The 19,002-nt window shown below is 31.5% G+C and overlaps 6 protein-coding genes across 6 annotated transcripts, besides 5 other annotated features; 5 read left to right on the forward strand and 1 right to left on the reverse strand.

The window, feature by feature from the left end:
* The first annotated feature begins 1,432 nt into the window (after positions 1-1,432).
* Positions 1,433-2,268: a mobile genetic element.
* A 447-nt stretch (positions 2,269-2,715) lies between these two features.
* Positions 2,716-3,140: a mobile genetic element.
* A 127-nt stretch (positions 3,141-3,267) lies between these two features.
* Positions 3,268-3,350: a mobile genetic element.
* A 367-nt stretch (positions 3,351-3,717) lies between these two features.
* Positions 3,718-3,758: a mobile genetic element.
* Positions 3,718-3,758: a terminal%2Cinverted (terminal inverted repeat of ISTv3 transposon ID:TVAGG3_0255240).
* Positions 3,759-4,183: 425 nt separating this feature from the next.
* On the reverse strand, positions 4,184-6,460 carry TVAGG3_0255250 (poly(U) RNA binding; the record flags this gene model as incomplete). Its single annotated transcript, XM_001305702.1, has 1 exon — positions 4,625-6,436. The coding sequence occupies one exon, from the start codon at positions 6,434-6,436 to the stop codon at positions 4,625-4,627; it is 1,812 nt and encodes a 603-aa protein (XP_001305703.1).
* A 1,285-nt stretch (positions 6,461-7,745) lies between these two features.
* On the forward strand, positions 7,746-8,251 carry TVAGG3_0255260 (protein maturation by iron-sulfur cluster transfer; the record flags this gene model as incomplete). Its single annotated transcript, XM_001305703.2, has 1 exon — positions 7,749-8,147. One exon carries the CDS (start codon positions 7,749-7,751, stop codon positions 8,145-8,147), a length of 399 nt encoding a protein of 132 aa, XP_001305704.1.
* Positions 8,252-8,582: 331 nt separating this feature from the next.
* Positions 8,583-9,739, forward strand: TVAGG3_0255270 (G-quadruplex RNA binding; the record flags this gene model as incomplete). Its single annotated transcript, XM_001305704.1, has 1 exon — positions 8,591-9,694. One exon carries the CDS (start codon positions 8,591-8,593, stop codon positions 9,692-9,694), a length of 1,104 nt encoding a protein of 367 aa, XP_001305705.1.
* Positions 9,740-9,926: 187 nt separating this feature from the next.
* On the forward strand, positions 9,927-12,047 carry TVAGG3_0255280 (uncharacterized protein; the record flags this gene model as incomplete). The annotated part of the gene is made up of 1 exon (XM_001305705.1): positions 9,996-12,047. The coding sequence occupies one exon, from the start codon at positions 9,996-9,998 to the stop codon at positions 12,045-12,047; it is 2,052 nt and encodes a 683-aa protein (XP_001305706.1).
* Positions 12,048-13,378: 1,331 nt separating this feature from the next.
* On the forward strand, positions 13,379-14,216 carry TVAGG3_0255290 (winged helix DNA-binding domain family; the record flags this gene model as incomplete). The annotated part of the gene is made up of 1 exon (XM_001305706.1): positions 13,379-14,179. The coding sequence occupies one exon, from the start codon at positions 13,379-13,381 to the stop codon at positions 14,177-14,179; it is 801 nt and encodes a 266-aa protein (XP_001305707.1).
* A 327-nt stretch (positions 14,217-14,543) lies between these two features.
* Positions 14,544-17,783, forward strand: TVAGG3_0255300 (phosphoinositide phosphatase SAC9-related family; the record flags this gene model as incomplete). The annotated part of the gene is made up of 1 exon (XM_001305707.1): positions 14,544-17,738. One exon carries the CDS (start codon positions 14,544-14,546, stop codon positions 17,736-17,738), a length of 3,195 nt encoding a protein of 1,064 aa, XP_001305708.1.
* Positions 17,784-19,002: the final 1,219 nt, after the last annotated feature.

Raw genomic sequence — 19,002 nt, forward strand, 5'->3', positions numbered from 1 at the left:
TTTTCCAAACGAACTTTTTTATCTCATTTTTTTGATTTTGAAAAAAAATTTGGAGAGAAGAACTCTTCGTTTTTGAATTTTGTCACGATGGTTTTAAAGTATATTAGACACATGTCTTGATATTACTATTTTTGTATATTTTGAGAGAAAATACCTAAAAAATGAGAAAATCTGAGACGGTTTGAGAAAATATATAAACTATTGAAATTTTGAATTAAACTTCTAATTTGGAAAAAAGAAATTTGGAAAGAAGAAAATTCAAAAATCGAGATTTAGACTCAGTATCAAATGGAGAACAAAATGTTTCTTCATATGAAGGAAAAAAATTTTCTTGTGAAGAAATAGAGTTTTTAAAATTTTATTGTATGTAATGAAATAAACAAATATTAAAATTATTTTTTGATAACAAGAAAATTCCCAATAGAAAATATTTGAGAGAAAGAAAAAAAGAAAATTGAAAAATATTACTCTCCTTTATATTTCATGAGATTTTCAATTTATTCTCATAAAATTGACAATTTTATACGTTTAGATGAAAATAAGTGATTTTGATTGAAATAGAAATTATTATTTGCTTACAGCTATCAAATAGATTTTTGCTATTTTGATTAAAATTTGTTAATCAAATTAATAATTTTTTCTAAATATCTTAAATATCTGGATCACTCACACATACAATGAATTGAACGATAAAAATAATACAAACTCAACTAAGTTTCCTGTCTTTCAACTAAAAAAATTATGCAAATTAAATTAAATTGTTTATTCAAATATAAAACAAAGATGAAGTAATTACAGTTATCATAAACTTTATGAATAACTCTGTAATTGGTTCAGATTTTCGTAAAAATATTTTTATTAATATCGATAAGAATACGTTTACCTACTATCACAACATATCGATAAACAAGAGTAGAGTGATTTTTATCATCGAAACTTTTTAAAAGCTGTAAGCTGGAAGGAAAAATCTTGTTTTTTCTGAGTTAGTTGTAGAACTATTGATGCACGAGTTATCATTGTGATGTAGAAGGATGTCAATGTACTGACTGAAGGATATGAAGTGAATTGAATTTCATTGCATTTCAATTTGATCAAAATTTGTTGAAATGATATGAATGTGTCAACATCTGTATCACTCTCTTTCACTCCTTCCCTATTCTTTCGAGAACGAAGCTAGCTCAGCTTTCGCTGAGCGAATTGACACTTTTGATGTCCTAAACGTACATGCTCTCAAATTTATCGAAAAAAATTATACCACCTAAACTAGTATATTCTTATTTTAAATATGATATTATCCTTAGAATCCACACTAGAATATATTTAAATCAACTTTTAAAAAAGTTCGAATCCTGCGCGTCTCACTTTTTAAATTTTCGAAAAGGAAAATTATATTCTCCTAAAATGAAAACAATTTTCCGAATTGACATCCTTATGGTGAGTTAACATACGCAACAGTTTTGAAAAAAGTTCCATATTCTTATCAAAATGTTACAATTTTCAAACAAATTTCAAGAAATACTCTCAAAAAAGCATTCAAAGAAATCGGTGGTACACCAAAAATTAAAAGTGGTCCTCCACAAGAGGAATTAACTCCAGAATTAATTTTGAAGGTTCAGAATTCTTATGAAAATTACAAATGTGGGGTTCAAAAATTGTATTGGACTCTCAATATGAATCCAAAACAATTTCAAATCAGTTACAATGCAGTTATTAAGGCAGCAAAATTTCTGGGAATTTACAAAGAAAAAGATAAAAGTAATCCAAAAGCATATTATGTGGATTATGAAGCAATTCTTCCAAATACAATCTGGCATGTGGATATTCATTTTTTGAAAGAACCAGAAACTTTACCGGTTTATGGAATAATTGATGACAAAAGTCGTTATTTGTTAGCATTGAAATTGCTTCGTAACAAAAGTTCAACAGAAACTTCAAAAGTGGCAATTGCAACAGTTCAAAAATATGGAGCACCTTTCTGTTTCTGGTCAGATAACGGTAAAGAAAATGAGGGAGAGTTCACAAAATTTTTGAGTACTTATGACATTCAAATCAGAAAATCAGCTCCATACATGCCACGTCAAAATGGCAAAATTGAACGCCTCTGGCCATCACTGGACAAAAATGCTCCAAAGTCTTCAGAATTTGAGAGCATCAATCAGGAATTGGAAGAATTCAGGCAAAAATACAATGACATGCCACATGGCGCTCATCCAAAAATTGGAGTTCGACCATACACTCCAAGAGAGGTTTACAACAAATTTAAGAAATGGACCAAGGATGATAAACCGCTCTGGAAAAAATGTTTAATAAGCAGTGGGAAGTTGAAGAGATTCCAAACTATTGAAATATTCTATATTTTTTTCAAAAATTCTCATTCAAATTTGAATTTGGTTTTCAAAATTATGAATAAACATTATTTTTATTAAACTTGATTTTTAGCTCTGAAGAATCAAAAGAATTTAGCGAGAAAGAATATGCAGCTCACATAGGGGTAGATAAAGATATATCTCGAAAAAAATTGAATTTATTGTAAAGAATGAAGAAGTTCATTTTAAGATTGAGTTGATTTTCAACCAAAACGAGAGAGCATGCAGGCAAATGAAATTCGAAAAGTGAAAGGAATGACATATGCAAAAGAAAAGATTCAAATAACGCAAGCGAAATATAGATCAGTTAAAATCAGAATAAAATTTCGATCTTTTCTACAGGGAACTAAAAGTGAGAAAACTTGTTCGCAATGCGAAATGATTGCGAACAAGTTTTCTCACTTCAGCGAGGGAATTGTTCCTTATGATGCATACATTATAAATATATACATCATAAGGAACAATTCCCTCTAGATAGCTGGGAAACTTTCTCTAAATAACTTATCATTTGGAGAAAGTTTCCCAGCTATCTACTGGGAACTAAAGGCTATGAGGCACTAATATATAATCAGTGCCTCATAGCCTTTAGTTTGTTATTAAAAACGAGAAAACTTGTTCGAAATGATAAACAATTTCGAACAAGTTTTCTCGTTTTAAGGAGGGAATTGTTCCTTATGATGCATACATTATAAATATATACATCATAAGGAACAATTCCCTCTAGATAGCTGGGAAACTTTCTCTAAATAACTTATCATTTGGAGAAAGTTTCCCAGCTATCTACTGGGAACTAAAGGCTATGAGGCACTAATATATAATCAGTGCCTCATAGCCTTTAGTTTGTTATTAAAAACGAGAAAACTTGTTCAAAATGATAAACAATTTCGAACAAGTTTTCTCGTTTTAAGGAGGAATTGTTCCTTATGATGCATACATTATAAATATATACATCATAAGGAACAATTCTCTAGATAGCTAGGAAACCCTAAATTAACTATTAATCTTTGAGATATTTTTTTTATTGAGGTTAATACGTTTTTCTAAATAATTAAAATGTAAAATTTTGATTGTGAACTCATCTCTAATATTTTGGCTCCTTAATATATTTGAATCATGATCTTTGAGAAGAGTTCTCAAAAGTATTCACAAAAGCTATTTTTCCTTGAAATTTAAAAATCCTGTTTATCATATATTACCGAATTCAATTCCCTACATATTTCAAAATATTCTATGAACATTTCAATTTTTGAAAAAAAAACATATTTTTCCAAATATATTTATTATCATATTTCTAATAATATTTCCTAAAGTGCCACTTTTTACTTCCTCGACGATTATTTCCCTCTCAAAAAATTCAATAGCTTACATTTTGACAGAACTTAATATGTAACAGTATTGATCGATTTGAAAAATATTGAAATTTTGAATTGGAATTTTTATTAAAGCTTTAATAGTTGTAACCGAATAGGAAACATCACAGATGGCAACTTAGATTAATTAAAAGTTGGAATTTTTCCAATAAATTTTTATATTGAGTAAAGATGCTTAAAATATAATAATAGTAATATAGATACGTTATGCAACATGTTAAATAAGTGATCACTATAAGCATAATAGCTTTAAACAAAATAATCATATCAAAATTTGTATCTGTAGACAGCAAGAGTGTTATATTCTAATATTATGTGTAACTACTGATTTGACAATGAATGCAATATAATACATTGATTTATAGGCTAAAGAAAAAAAATTATATCCTTCAATTTGGACAATCCGATTCTTAATATATTTATTTTTTTGTTCTCAATAAAGGTGTTCAAAAGTCAATATAAACTATTCGAGTAGTGAGAGGAAATTCATTGAAAGGCTCGGAATTCGAGGAGTGAGGAAGTGTAAATTTTGAGAGTCAAAATTTCAAAACCCCTCAATATTTCAAAGCCCTTCTACTTAGATTTTGTGACTACCTTACTTTCGTGTTCCCGAGACTACTATAATTCTTTTTGAGTTGAAGTCGCTTATGCTAGGATAATGATAGTACCTGCATACTTTGGTCTGTTAAAATTTGAAATGTAAATAACTAAATAACTAAATTTCAAATTTGAATGAGCATTAAAAATTGAGTTGATATTTAGATGCAACTCGCCTTCATATATTTCTCGTCTGGTTCTGAAAAATTTATCTACTTCCACTCAAAAAAAAAATATGAGATTGAAAACCACACACAAACACATATATATCTTTATATTAAACATCAACAATTACTTTCCTTCCATTCCAAATTCATCAATGTTTGTCATATTTGGAATGAATTTTGAGTCAAGTGAATCTGGAGTTGGCATCTTATTCTCATCGTGATTTGTATCTTTGTTGATCTCTTCCATTTCCTGGATCGACGATGGATTAGGTGCCGGACCTCTGAAGTATGTAAAGAATGGACATTTTCCCTTTAAATCCAATTTTCCTGACGATTTCTTGCATTTTTCAGCCGATTTTATAGATTTAAAGCAGACAAAGCCCATTCCTTTAGACAATCCTGTATCTTTATCTTTCTTGATACCGCACGACTCAACTGTACCGAATTGTTTGAAGAAATTGAGTAAATCTTTTTCAGTAACATCTGTAACTAATCCGCCAACAAACAAAGTCCTTCTTCTCGACGGCCCTTGTTTGGCAATGAACTCGGAAGCCATCTTCGAGAGACCGGCTTCAAGATGGTATTGCTGTGAAAGAATACTGATGGCTGTTTGAGCTGTTGAGCCATCAACAAAATTTGCAATGCCAAAAATGTATTCGCCGTCTTCAAGAATGGAGCAACCTGTGAATTGGCCAAGTTCTGCTATTAATTTGTTGAAAGATTCGGTATCCTGGTACTCTTTTGGAAGATTTCGGATTAAAATTCCAGTTTCTTCTGTAAGAGGCATTGTTGGATACAGAGATGGCATCTTTGGTTCCTCCTTCTGTGGTTTAGGCTTCTCTTCTGGTGGGTAAGGCTCTGAAGGCTGTTGTCCGTTATATCCTGGAAGATATTGACCCATAAATTGCTGGGTTGGGGGAGATTGGCCTGTAAATCCTTGGAATGGTTGATTAGGTGGTGATTGGCCGGTAAATCCTGGATATGGCATCTGTTGTGGATATCCTTGCATTTCGTATTGATTAAACATGCCCGGTTGTGGATAATAGGGATTCATTGGCTGCTGGTATCCATAATACATATAGTCGTAAGGTGGATATTGACCCATTGGCATCATTTGCTCCTGATTTGGTATATTTTCGTATTGGAAGTTTGGCTGTTCGACCTTTTGGCGAGCTTGTAATGCTTTGACAGCTTTTTCATGCTGTTGCTGGTTTTCTTGATCGATTTGTTTCTTAATATCTTGTAATGCAGGAGAAGGTAAAGGCATTTGACCTGCTAAAGCGGCGAGATCTATCTGTTCTTGCTGTTGATCGACCGATTGCGTAGAATCTGAAGAATTTTGCTGAGATTTCTTTTCTTCTGCCGTTTTATCGATTTTTATGTTTTTAGTTGTATTTTGAACAACGGGTTTAGATGGTGTAACTATCTGTATGTCACCTATAGTCTTAGCTTGAGCATTAAAGACTTCAATGGAAATTGGTTTTCCATTGACTAGATATCCGTTCAATTTGCTACGAGCAACTTCAGAATCTGCTGGATTTCTGTATTGAAGTATTACGAAAGTAAAAGATCCCCAGTCTGTTGGCATCATTTGAATTGAAACAATTTCTCCGACTTGGGAAAAGAATTGGTAGACTTCTGAGATATCAACATCTTGGTCTACACCATGAATTATAATGATGCCTTTCTGTTGTTGAATTATATTTTGTGTTTCTGGATCGTTTTTAATCATTCTGATCGGATTTCCGTTAAATTTGTAGTAATTAAACTGTTTCATCGCGTTTTCTGCTGCTTCTTTTGAAGCAAACGTTACAACCGCTTCTAAATTATTGACATTAACTTCTAAAACAGGACCTGCACTGCCTAGGAAGTTGGCCACAAATGTAGCATCCATTCCAGGTGGAAGATCTTTAACAACAATTTGGAATGGTTCCATCTTTCAATTCAATTACGTTTCACAGTAATTTATTGATTATTTTGACAGATCAACGAATATAATTCTTTACAAGGAGTTTAATGAGAAAGATATATCAATACTTTATCGATGGACTAACGAATGATAGATGTGTACATTCAAAATAAACCTCAACAATGGAATATCGGAAGATTTGAAAAATAAGCAGTAGTTTTATAATAGACCACTATGAATTTATAATGTGTTTTCATACTTATATTTAAATAAAGTGCATTTGATTGCCAAAATTTGATTTGAAAATCTTTTAATAAAAATATCAAATAAAATCTAAAGAATATATGCTGAAATAAAGTGTAAATTGTAATTTTTATCAATTACTTGTTTTGATCACCGATTTAAAATTGTTATTTAATGTAGTATCATTCAGAAAATTCGAATTTTATTAAAAATATTTCCAAAAAAAATTCAAAAATAAAAAAACATTTTGAGAAAATGAAGATTTGGAAATCATTTTTAAGATTTTGAAAAAAATTTGGAATTTTCTCATCTCTTAATATTGTAACTAGAGCGTGTAACAAGTAAAGCAAATGCTATTGGATGCATCAATTTGGCCTTTTAATATATTTTTAATTATATTCAACGCTTTTCTGACAGAAACGTCTTGGGATATTACAAAATCATGGATAGTTATCAAGACTATCTTCAAAAAATTCCTTCAACAAAATAAAACGCTTATCATACATAAATCTTAAACCAAGAATTTCAATTACGGCATAATTATCAAAAATTAATAAGATCTCGTAATCAATACTGATCTAAATCATTAGTATTTTTACAGAATACCCTATATTCGAATTACTTTTACGAAATTTATATGCATCAGCTTGCAATCTACGTAATAACAAGATACATATAATGATACAAATGTTGGAAGTATACTATATATGATCACATGGAAGGTTCAGTTAACAATCATGTTGATCCTAGGTCTATCCATATGTAAGATAGCCTTAATGACTATCACACAGAGCCGCCACATTTAGTATACCTTGTAAACTTCCTATTTACAGAAATTACTAATGTTTTTTCCATTTGAAATTTTGCATAAATCATTTTTATGAATGATTGTATATAAAAATCGTTTTAACATATGTTAAGGTTCTATTTTTTCATAGTGATAAGATAATTGGGAAAAATTTAAGACACTTTTTTATTTGGGAGAACAATTTGAATTCACTCTCAAAATTGATGGGTCCACAAATATATATTGTTACTAATAGTATTATAATCAAAATTTCCACAACCAATCAAGTAGACAAATAAAAAAGTGTCAATGTTATCTCAAGCATTCCGCGCGTTTGCACAGAAGAAGCCAGCCTTCGATATGACACCATCCGCTGTTGCTCAGATCAAGAAACTCCTTAAGGGTGACTTTGAGAACAAAATGCTCAGAATTGGCCTTAAGTCTGGTGGATGCGCAGGTTTCCAGTATGATTTCAGCTTCGATAATGCTGCCAGAAAGGGAGATCATCTTTTTAAGAAGGATGGTGCTCAAGTTGTCCTCGATGACAAGGCTTTACTCTACTTGAGAAATTCTACTCTTGACTTCACAAGCGACAGATTCTCATCCACATTCAAGATCGTTCTCCCAACAGAATCCAACTTACATTCATGCTCCTGCGGCAAATCTGTTGGTGGTGATGGCGATCATGGCGAATGCGGTCATCATTAAACATATATTAGTATAGAAATAGAATGTTTTCACACACGAGTATTGCAGATTTTACTCGATTTTACAGAATTATTATTAATAAACATATATTGATTGAAATTTTGGGATACTGTCGTTTTATATGATTTTATTGATGCTGAATAATCTTCCTTAAACAATATATTTTTCATATTTAAGTTAATTGTAATTAGATTGTGTCAAAGGCCATGCTTCATAGTTCGTACTTCTTTTCTTTAAGATGTATCTATTCTCTAGCAGCATGGTGAACATTTAAAACAATTGCATTTTGATATGGCATATTTTTCCTGTTTGTTTGAGTGAGTTCAGAAAACAATTAGCATCTTTTTCGATGAACCAATACTATCATCATCGAATATTTATATTTGATATTTTTTTTGAAATTTAGTTAATTTGGGTCTTACACCATTAATCCCCCTTCCCTCATGTCATCCATCTTTTCCTATCTAAAAAAGAACCAAAAAAGGGATAGTACAGAGGGGAAATTCAATCCAGAGGACGATGAAACACTGATTGATGGGGCTTTAGCAGTTCCATTTCAACAAATACGGAATTGTTATCGATTTAATAACGATTACACACAATTAGATATCGAAAATCGGTTTCACCAACTAATGGAGCAACCTAAATCACCGAAAAGAGTATATGATTCAGTTCAGAAACCTGAAATTCAAATTCCATGGGATATCGAAGAAGATTATTGGATTTATACATTTATAGCTAATAGTAATTCATTATCACCAGAACAGGTTTTTCAATATCGATGCTCGATTATCAATCCAATTCGATCTCGTAAAGAAGTCTTAGAAAGAATTGAACAAATAAGATCCTATTCGAAAGAAGACATCGATAAATTACTGACTGATATGGCAAAACGAATCGCTACTGATAAATTTATAGTTGAATCATTACAATCTCACGGAAATGAGCTAATATTATCACATTATAAATGTAAGACACATGAGGAACCAAAACTACCATTTTCAAGGGATTCTGAAATACACGAATTAGAATCCTTATTACCAATGATTACAACACCATATTTTAATGGTTCTGAATTAGCAATTTTTCTATCAGAAAAGGCTTATTTTAGAATGGTTAATAGCCGCGTTTCAATAGGTTATCGACGGTATTTAGCAGATGTTAATATTGACTTGTCAATTGTTAGCGATACAGATTGTACTCATATTTCTAGTAACCAAGCAATCATTTCATTCCTTTGCGATTATCAATTTTACATTGAAAATACTGGATCAGCTATTTTTCGTGTAAATGGTACAATAATACCACCCAATACATGTGCACATGTCCCTGATTACGCAATTCTTGATTTTTGCGGAATTTTATTTACTTTTATTACAAATAAAGAAAAAGTGAAACAAGTAAAGCAAAAATACGAAGAGTTACTTGAGAAAAAGCAGATGCCGAACGAATCTTTACAATATCATAAGAATTATACAACAGTTGACTTAATTATTAAACAATGCAAAGCTCCTGATGGCACTGCCATCAGTTCTGAATTATTGTGATACTTGAATTGTACTTTATTTGTTATTTGCAGGATTATTTTCTGCCAATGATGATATTTCACATATATTTTATATTTAATAAATGTTTGATATGTATTTTGTATTAATTTGCAGAATCTTTATCCGAAAAAGCTATTTTAAGACAATTTTTACTTCCATATTGATCAAAATCCAAACAATAAAATGCTGTTCATGCAAGTATTCCATTCTCATACAATAGTATGATTGGTAGTGTAAATGGAAGTAAATCCAAACATTCATATTATTCGTCACTTTTGTAAGTTTAAAATAAAAGATTTTCATGATTTCTTCTCGGTCAAAGTCGTCTGAGTTTCAGAACTATGACGTAAATGATATGTATCAGACAGTTTTGAGCAAAAGAGATCATTCTGGTTTTTTAAATGATATAATTTGCCGAAATTCAGAAACGTTATCAACAAATCTTGTAGATATTCAACGTATTGCACGACAGAATTCTATATTAACATCTTTAGCAGATGATGAGATGACTATTGCGACAATAATACCATTAAAGAACATTTTTGATTCATTTCAAGATAAAGTTAATTATTTCTATACGTTAGTTAATGATCCTCAGCTTTTACAGAATGTTGCCTTTTATGTTAAAGGCGCATATCGAAAACCAAAAGAATTTGCAAACGCAGCTTTACAATATTTCAGACAAGAGCCAAAAGAGTACAATCTCTTTGCCTGCGTCTTATTCCCATCAATTTCAGGCTATTTCATTGCTGAAGAACATCTTACTTTTGCCTATGAGTTTCTAAATTATTTAATTCAACTTGGCGAAATTGAATTTGCCAGACCATTAATCGCATCATTCTTTTCATCATCAATTCTATTCATTGAAACATTTTGGCAGAATTTTATGACAAAAGCCGCAGAAATACGAAATCGTCCTTCATTGAAGCAATTATACGATATATTAATATCAACACTTTCAATTACTATTCGTTATTTATCTCCATTTCATACAGCTTTGTCCATGGATTTACTTACATCAGATCCAAATTGTTTTTGCCAAGTTTTCTTCCTCAAAGTACTATTGCAATCATTCACAACATATGCTTCATCAAATCCATTGATTAATACAGTCAAAGTAAGCAAAACTCAAATTTTACAACTTTTTAATTTTATTTGCAACAACACTGACACGAAATCCTTCGATATGCTAGCGAATACATTCGGACAGAGTGTGTCTTCACTTTGTGAACCAACTTCTTTCGTTGAATACACAGTCAAAGGTGCAATTCCATACATTTTCTCCCCAGTTGAGACAGTTTTAGCGGTAAACATATTCAAACAAATGCCAACGTTCGAAGGATCCAAGATAGATGTATCCAGACTCCAGAATTACAGTAGAATCTCTTCATTTAAACCAGGTGTCATCGATGTTTACTTTCCTTTGCCTCCAAAATTGCCTGTAACTGCTGTTTTGTTCTGCGATGACAATATAACAGTCGGTGAGCCTCCAAAGGAGATCTCCAGACAGTGGTTGAGCCTTTCCAAGATGGCAGGAAACGAAGGTTTGGATCCTTTAAATGTTATTATGCAAATTGATAATTTAGATCAATTTGACACTCCTAAGAAACTCGAAATCAGAAAATACGCAAGCCAAATGATAACAGATGAGCTCAAGAAATATGCTGTCGAAGCAGCCCTTTCTAACCTCATACAGAGCGAGCAGTTGTTCGAAACTTGTTTGGTAAGATTGACTCAAAAAAGTCGTTTGATTGAAATTTCTGACAGTCAAAACCGTTTTGGATCAATTTTGAATATCGCAATAGCAAAGAAATTAACTTTCTTGCCTGCGGACTGCCCTCGCAATGTACTTTTACCATCGCTTGCCATTCTTGATGTTTCGAATGAAGAAGACCAGAAATTGTATGATTTGCTTGAACAAAAAGAAGTTTTTGACAGAGTTGCGAGAAAAATCACGAGAAAAGAGCAGAAATACAAGAATTTCGTGAGAAACAATGAAGAGAAACTTGAGAATTTCGCAAGAATCATGGATTCTCTTGATGAAAAATCGCTTGGAGAGAGGATGTGGGTTATTGCTGAAGTTGTTAATTCTCTTTCTTTGATTTGTGAAAGTGATGATTGGCTGATGACTCTTTTCTTCTTTGTTATTGCTAGATCGAATTCAACATGCTTCTTACATACATATATTGGTATTAATGCGTTCAAAGCACTCCAACAAGTAAAATTTGCGCAATTACCAAGGAGATTACAAGATGCATGGGCAAAACTCTCAAAACAAGTTGATATTTTACTCAAACAAAAGAGATTATTCACTGATGAATTCATTGAGAAATACAGTATGTTCGTAAAATAAATGTTGTTTTTAATTTTGTTAAATATTGATTATATTTGTTTTTATATAGATTAATGCCTTAACTATAGTAAATACATAAGCACCAATTACTAAATTGCTAAAAAGGATAGATTTATCTCTAATTTTGGATTGTAATCTCGTAAAAATGTTAAGAATTTGTAAAAAGGAGAGCAAAAATTATTAATAAAGATCAAAATGAAATATTTATCTAATACAAATATGGCCATTCTTTACAATTTCTACTTTTGGTTAATTCAAGGAAGTTTTCCATAACGCTTTTTATATGTGATTTCTTGGTAAAAGTATCAGCAATTAATGTTAACACAATTGGCCAATTCAGAATTAATATTTGTGATGGATAAACAAAATCAAAGGTTGTCATTGTAAAAATTTCAAAATATCCATCAATAAAAACTAGCTATTGTAATCTATTCTATATGTATTACCATTTTAACAATCTGAAATATCCAGAATTTAATTTTTCATTTTCGGATTTGTAAAAAATAAGAAATTTCAATTCAGAATAAATTTCATCGAAATTCGGTTCATACAAACTCATCACATGTTAGATTTTTTTGATAATTAAATTCTGTAACCAATTGAAAAAGAAATTACGGACACGAAAAAAATATGTTTATGCAATGAAGCTATCCTAAATTATTTTCTTATTTACAAATTTTTAAATTTCAGAAGAATCGTTCTAACACAATTTTGTTTACAACGATAAATTGGACTTAACTATTTTTCCTTCACGAACATGACATTTAATAAATTATTTGATAAAAATTTTTCCTAAAATAATTTTGCAAATTACCTCAGACTTTTCAGAGGATTGAGTGGCAACTCAATCCTCTGAAATAGTCTGTGGTAATTTTTAGTCTCTACGCTATTTCAATATAAGCTCCATTTTTAAACAGTTTTTAAAAATCGAGCATTGAAAAGTGTGATGGGACTTCATAATTTACAAAAACAATAAAAAAACAGTTGAGAATTGAAAATTGAAACAATAATTTATGAAATATATTTGTAATAAGTCCTAATGATCATTTTTAAATTTTCTGTTTATTATAATTTGAATAAAACCGTTTTTATCCTAAAAATTGACGTCGTTCACAATTTACAAATCATTGGATGGTTTGATAGCCATTTTGCTTTTTATTTACTCTATATTTCTCCAAGAACGTCACATTTTTACAGTTCACAAAATTGAAATAAAATATTCAAAATCCAATTTGCCCAAATTATCAATAGACATATAAAAAGCAAATATATGTGACCTCAAATTTATCTAATTGAGAATAAACAGAAAATAATTGACACCACACAAAATTATGACTACATCCTTTAACATCGAATCGTATTTTCTCACAGTTTATGGATGTCAAAACCATTACAAAGTTCCATCAGAGCCAAAGTCCAAGATAGATGGCCATAAACAACGTGATTGTTTCCATAATTCTATTTCGAAATTTCTCGATTATTGCAATTCAAATGGAGAGGTATCAATAAAAATCACAGATGTATGCGATAAATTTGGATTCCAAAGAAGACGCTTCTATGACCTTGCTTCCATTTTACAAGCTTTTGGAATTCTCGAAAAGTCAAATATGGATACTGTGAAATGGGTTGGAATGGAAAGAATTATCCCAACATTGGAGAATATTATCATTGAACGCGGTCTCAAATACTTCAACAAATCCAATGTTTCCGATTTCTTCCCATCTGAACAGAAACTATTGATGCATTCAATCGGTATCAATTTTGTACTACTTTTTATATCATTAAGACGCCAACAGCTTAACATGCAGGAGACTGCATCATTTTTTGCACGCGATAATGGCCGTTTTAAATCAACATTATGCAAACTTTATCAAGTTGTTTACCTCCTTGTTGAACTTGGAATTGTTGAAAGAAGAAAAACTCCTTCCGAAGTTTTCCTTGCTGATAAATATTTCAACTATTTCTGCAAAAAACCAATAAAACAGCCATTTCCAATTCCGATTACGATTAAGCAAGGAACTCAATTACCAATTTCATGCCAGCTTCAACCTTCAGATCCAATTGATTCGATTTTTAAAATCGATACTTCATTTGATTTTGATATTGATCAAGAGCTTGTTTTTAGTTCATAGATAGTGCTATTCTTTTATAATAAACTTTATTCTTTCATATTTTACTCTAATTTCGGATATTTATCCTTTATGTTTTTATTTAGATCTTTCATGGGATGAGAAATGGCACAAATAATAAAATTTTGACCTTTTACCAGAATGTAGAGCCTTATTACAAGAAGAGATTTGATCTAGCGAAATTTATGCCAGTAATATAAATTATTATAGAGGATGGTCTTGGATTTACTAACCATATCAAATTTATAGCATTAGCAAAATTCGACAAAAATTATTTACTCTCATCAAAGCCTCTATTATATATGTTTTAAATTTTAAATCCGAAGTAGGTATTATTTTTCGTTCTAAAATCTTATTTTATATTATCATGAGTGCACCATCAGTACATGTGTGCACTTGTGATGGTCAATTTTCATACTTAGTCGTAAATTCAGAAGTCACATCTAACTGTTATGTCTACACAATAGATAAAAAGACTGGCGGAATGTATTACGCCGGCGTTCCTGACGTAGATTTGTTTCTTGACTCAAAGTCTGCTATTATAAACATCACAGATTCAGTCAGTAACGCTCAGTGGCAATACCTTGGGAAGTATTTAATTGGAGCAACAATTTTTGACCACCAATTAATAATTATGTACGTAATTTCAGATGAAGTCACCGCAATTTATGACAACAAGCATATAAAAATGATTAAGTCATCCGACTACTACAAAATTCCATTAATTGACCAAACAATTGAAGGAGACCAAACAATTTTCGACTTTCCTATGAATGAGAACCACTTCTTCTCCAACTATGTCGACTTATCTCTACCTTTTCCATACTTTGACGTCAAAAAGTCAACAGATGAATTTTTCTGGAACAACAGATTTACGAAAATCTTTGAAATACTGCATACAACAGCTGTCTGTATAAGAGTATTTCAAGGTGGTGCGTTCTCTTTGCATAAAGATACAAATACAAACTCGAATATTACTTATATAATCAAAAGATCTTCACATAATTCAGGAACAAGATACGAAGCCCGAGGCCTTGACAAAAATCATGATCCTGCAAACGAATGCGAATGCTCTCTCATCTTTACAATCAATGGAGACAATTTTGGCCACACATGGCGAAGAGGAAGCGCTCCAATTGAGTGGAAAACAGTTCTTCAGTCCACATTCTTGGCTCCACAGCACATTGTAAAGGAAAATCCTGATGAATTCACTCCAGAATATTTTTCAAAAATAATTAAACGATTTGATATGGAGAAAGTCAACATTATATCATTACTAAATGAAGCACAAGAGAAAGGAGAGGTAGATTTGCTTCAAGCCTATATAAAAGCCGTTGATCGAGCAAATAAGGTTCTAAATTCCAAAATTTCCTTCAATCAGATCGACATTAACCAGATAATAGCCAACAACAAGTCGAAAGGAAGGCTCGTTATCTTCAATATCCTTGCAACTGTTGTAAATGAGATCGAATTCACCTCAAACTTCGAAAACCAAAAGAAATACAGTAGATTTAATTGCGCGGATTCACTTGATCGTACAAATTTAGTGTCCTTTTACTACGCAATTTTAGTTACGTATAATTTTGGTCTCCAACACAATATATTCGTAAAAGAAGGTGATAAATCAGATGATCTCACAGAAAACATTAACCAGGATGTACTAGATTTCCTTTGCAACGCGTTTATTTCGACCGGAAATATTATATCTTTAATGTACACTAATACTCCGGCCATCAAGACAGAGGCAATACGAGCATTGATGACAGAACAGACTGCTGTATCTCCTGATGTCTATATTACATGTTTAAGACGATTTCATAACGTTGCATCAGATCCTTATCGTCATAAGATGTTCAAAATATGGAATCAACCCGAAAATGTCGATGGACAGTTCTATTTAGACTCAAGACATCTCTCAGCAGCAATTGTTCCCTCAAAAGAACTCAAAATTGCCTTAAATTCCTCAATTTTTGAAGAAGAAATCAAGTATTTCGCAATCAACGACATTACAAATCAAAATTTGTACGTCGCATTGCCAGAACCTTTACTTTTGTCGACAATTTCAATTTTAGTTCCTCCAAGAACGTCAACCAAATCAGCAACCTTCTCAATCTGTTGCGGAAACTTGATAACCCAGATGTATCCGCTGGTTGTTGACATTTCTCTCCCATTATTACAAGAATCTCAGTGGTGTGTTTACAATTTCCATGAATTGGTCGGCCAAACAACCACTCTCCCCATATCAATCAAATCTCTGGAGCCATGCAACTTCATAAACATCAGATTTAATTCAATGGATTCGAATCTGATAATCGGAAATATAAAAATTGCAGTTCAGAGGCCTAGAAAGTCCATGATTGCAGCCAGATCGAGTGATACAAACACCTCGTTAGGCGCGGGTGTTGCAGAACTCACTAAAAACATGACAATGCCATCATTGTCAGATTTAACAAAATTAGATCGATGGATTTTAGAGAAAAAAGTATCGATTATCACAAGAAATGAGAGCTTAGTACGTAACAACCAAAACCCTTATTTCTTTGATATACCATCTCGCTTATCTGATACAAGAGAAGACGAATGCAGTTTTTGCCATTACAGATTAACAAACTCTATCAAGTTTGGCGCATTCCAACCCTTCCTGAACTACTTCCGACGCTTCTCAGAGACAGAGAAACCAGATATCTCTGTTCATTTGTGTCCTTCATGTGCAGATCAGATGGAAACTAATGGTTTGCCATATTACGATGAATCTCTTCTGACCAATTTAACGATTGCTGATTTATATGCAGAGAGATCGACAGCAATCATCGATTCATATCAACCAATATTCAATATCGGACTTCAAAGTTCTATTTTTTATTCAAGTCCTCCAAGTGATTTCAAAGAATTGAATGAGATTTTGAATCCGACAATTGCATTCAAAGGTTGGCACACGTCCAAGAAGAATGTACAACTCGTTATAGCATTCCAGAGTTCAGCGGAAGTTTCGCAAATCTTAGTTTTACTTGGTAAAGATTGTTTGGTCGGAGATTTCAGAGTTTACACGGAAAATTTCATGGAACTCAATGTGAAAGAGATCAAAAAGATCGGAAATCAAGCTATCTACACATTCTCAGACTCAGATCCTACACGATGCATCATCATTATTCTTGATAGTACATCAGACATCGTTATCAAGAACATCCAAATTCGTGGCACGATGAAGAAGATGAAGAAAGACAAAGAGAAGATGATTTCACCAGAAAAAGTTAATAGTTACAAGTTCAAACCAGCAGATGGAATTTTCGACTTTTTGACACACTCACAGACATTCAAGTTTTCACAACCACGAAAAGTTCAGTCTATCACATTCAAGACAGACGATTTCCAGTCTATTTACATTGTTTTCATCTTGAACGGCAAAATATATGACTGGCAACAGCTTCTTCTCCCAAAGATCAGCCAAGGAAGTTATTTGAGATACACATTTGAAGACATCAGTGGTAACTTCGACGAAATCAAACTTTTCTACCTCGACAAGAAACCGATGAGTGTTCCACTCGATGTATCATTCAACTAATTTTATTTTTTTTTATTTTGTTATAAAAACTATGTATGTATATTTTATATTTTAATCAAATTTATTAGACAACATCCTAGTCAATATAAATTTGGCATATTTTACTGTGAGTGGGTTACAAAAGGGTGCTTTGTAAGGTCTCACACACCCATTTAATTTTTTTTGAAGCACGTCCCCGGCAATTGCAGGGGATGTCAAAAAAACTACTTTAAAAATGGTGTCAAATTGGCCGCACAATTTTGTTACTCTCCCATTTTACTGTGAAATCTAATTCACAAGTTAAAAAAATTTAGAGAATATCAGAAAGAGGTAATAGCACCCTCAACAGATTCCATAGTTCAGATAAAGTTTCTGAAATCAGCTTAATTATATATATAATAAGATCAACCATATAAATTTTAATACTTCTAATTCATGAGATGTTGTTTCTGTTTAATGGAATGAAAAGATTAACAAGACATGACAGTTTGGATTTATCATATAAAATATTTCGTTTCGATTTTGCATGTTTAATTTCAATAGCAATATATTCAATGACTTCTTCAGTTCTTCAATCTGAAACTTTTGTCATATCTAAGAAGTGAACAATCATTCTCTTTTCACCAAAGAATGTTTTACATGATTCTGATAAAATTGTTTTACTTGTAATATACAAATGACTTTTATAATAAAATGCATTTTCATAGTATACTGATATATTAAAGTTACCAGGAATAAAAATATTCATTGGAATCAAAATCCCCTGAAATAAACTGCTCTCAAATGTAATTGGAATCGCTTTGCTTAAAAATGTAATACTTTTTAGGTTATTACAACAATAGAAAGCTCCATTCTTAATCAATTTCACATTTTCGGGTATCGTAATGCTTGTTAATGATGTACACCAGGAAAATGCACCTACTCCAATCTCAATTACATTTTTTGGAATAATAATGCTTGCCAAATTATTGCAATTAGAAAATATTCTGTAATCTAATTTTGATGTAGTGCCTTTAATTGAAATCCACTGTAGATTAGTACAATGATAGAAAACTGAAATTCCAATCTCGGTCACTCTTTCTGGGATTGTAATATTTCTCAATGACTTGCAATATTGGAATAAATGATTATCAATTTTTGTAACATTTATTGGGATTGTTATATCTGTTAATGACATGCAATATTGAAAAACTTCATTAGCGATACTTGTTAATTTTTCTGGAATGGCAATTTTTGTTAATGACGAACAATATTCAAATGCTCTATATCCAATTTCTTTTACATT

This window comes from Trichomonas vaginalis, chromosome V (genome assembly GCF_026262505.1).
Source record: "Trichomonas vaginalis G3 chromosome V, whole genome shotgun sequence".
Lineage (NCBI taxonomy): Eukaryota > Parabasalia > Trichomonadida > Trichomonadidae > Trichomonas > Trichomonas vaginalis.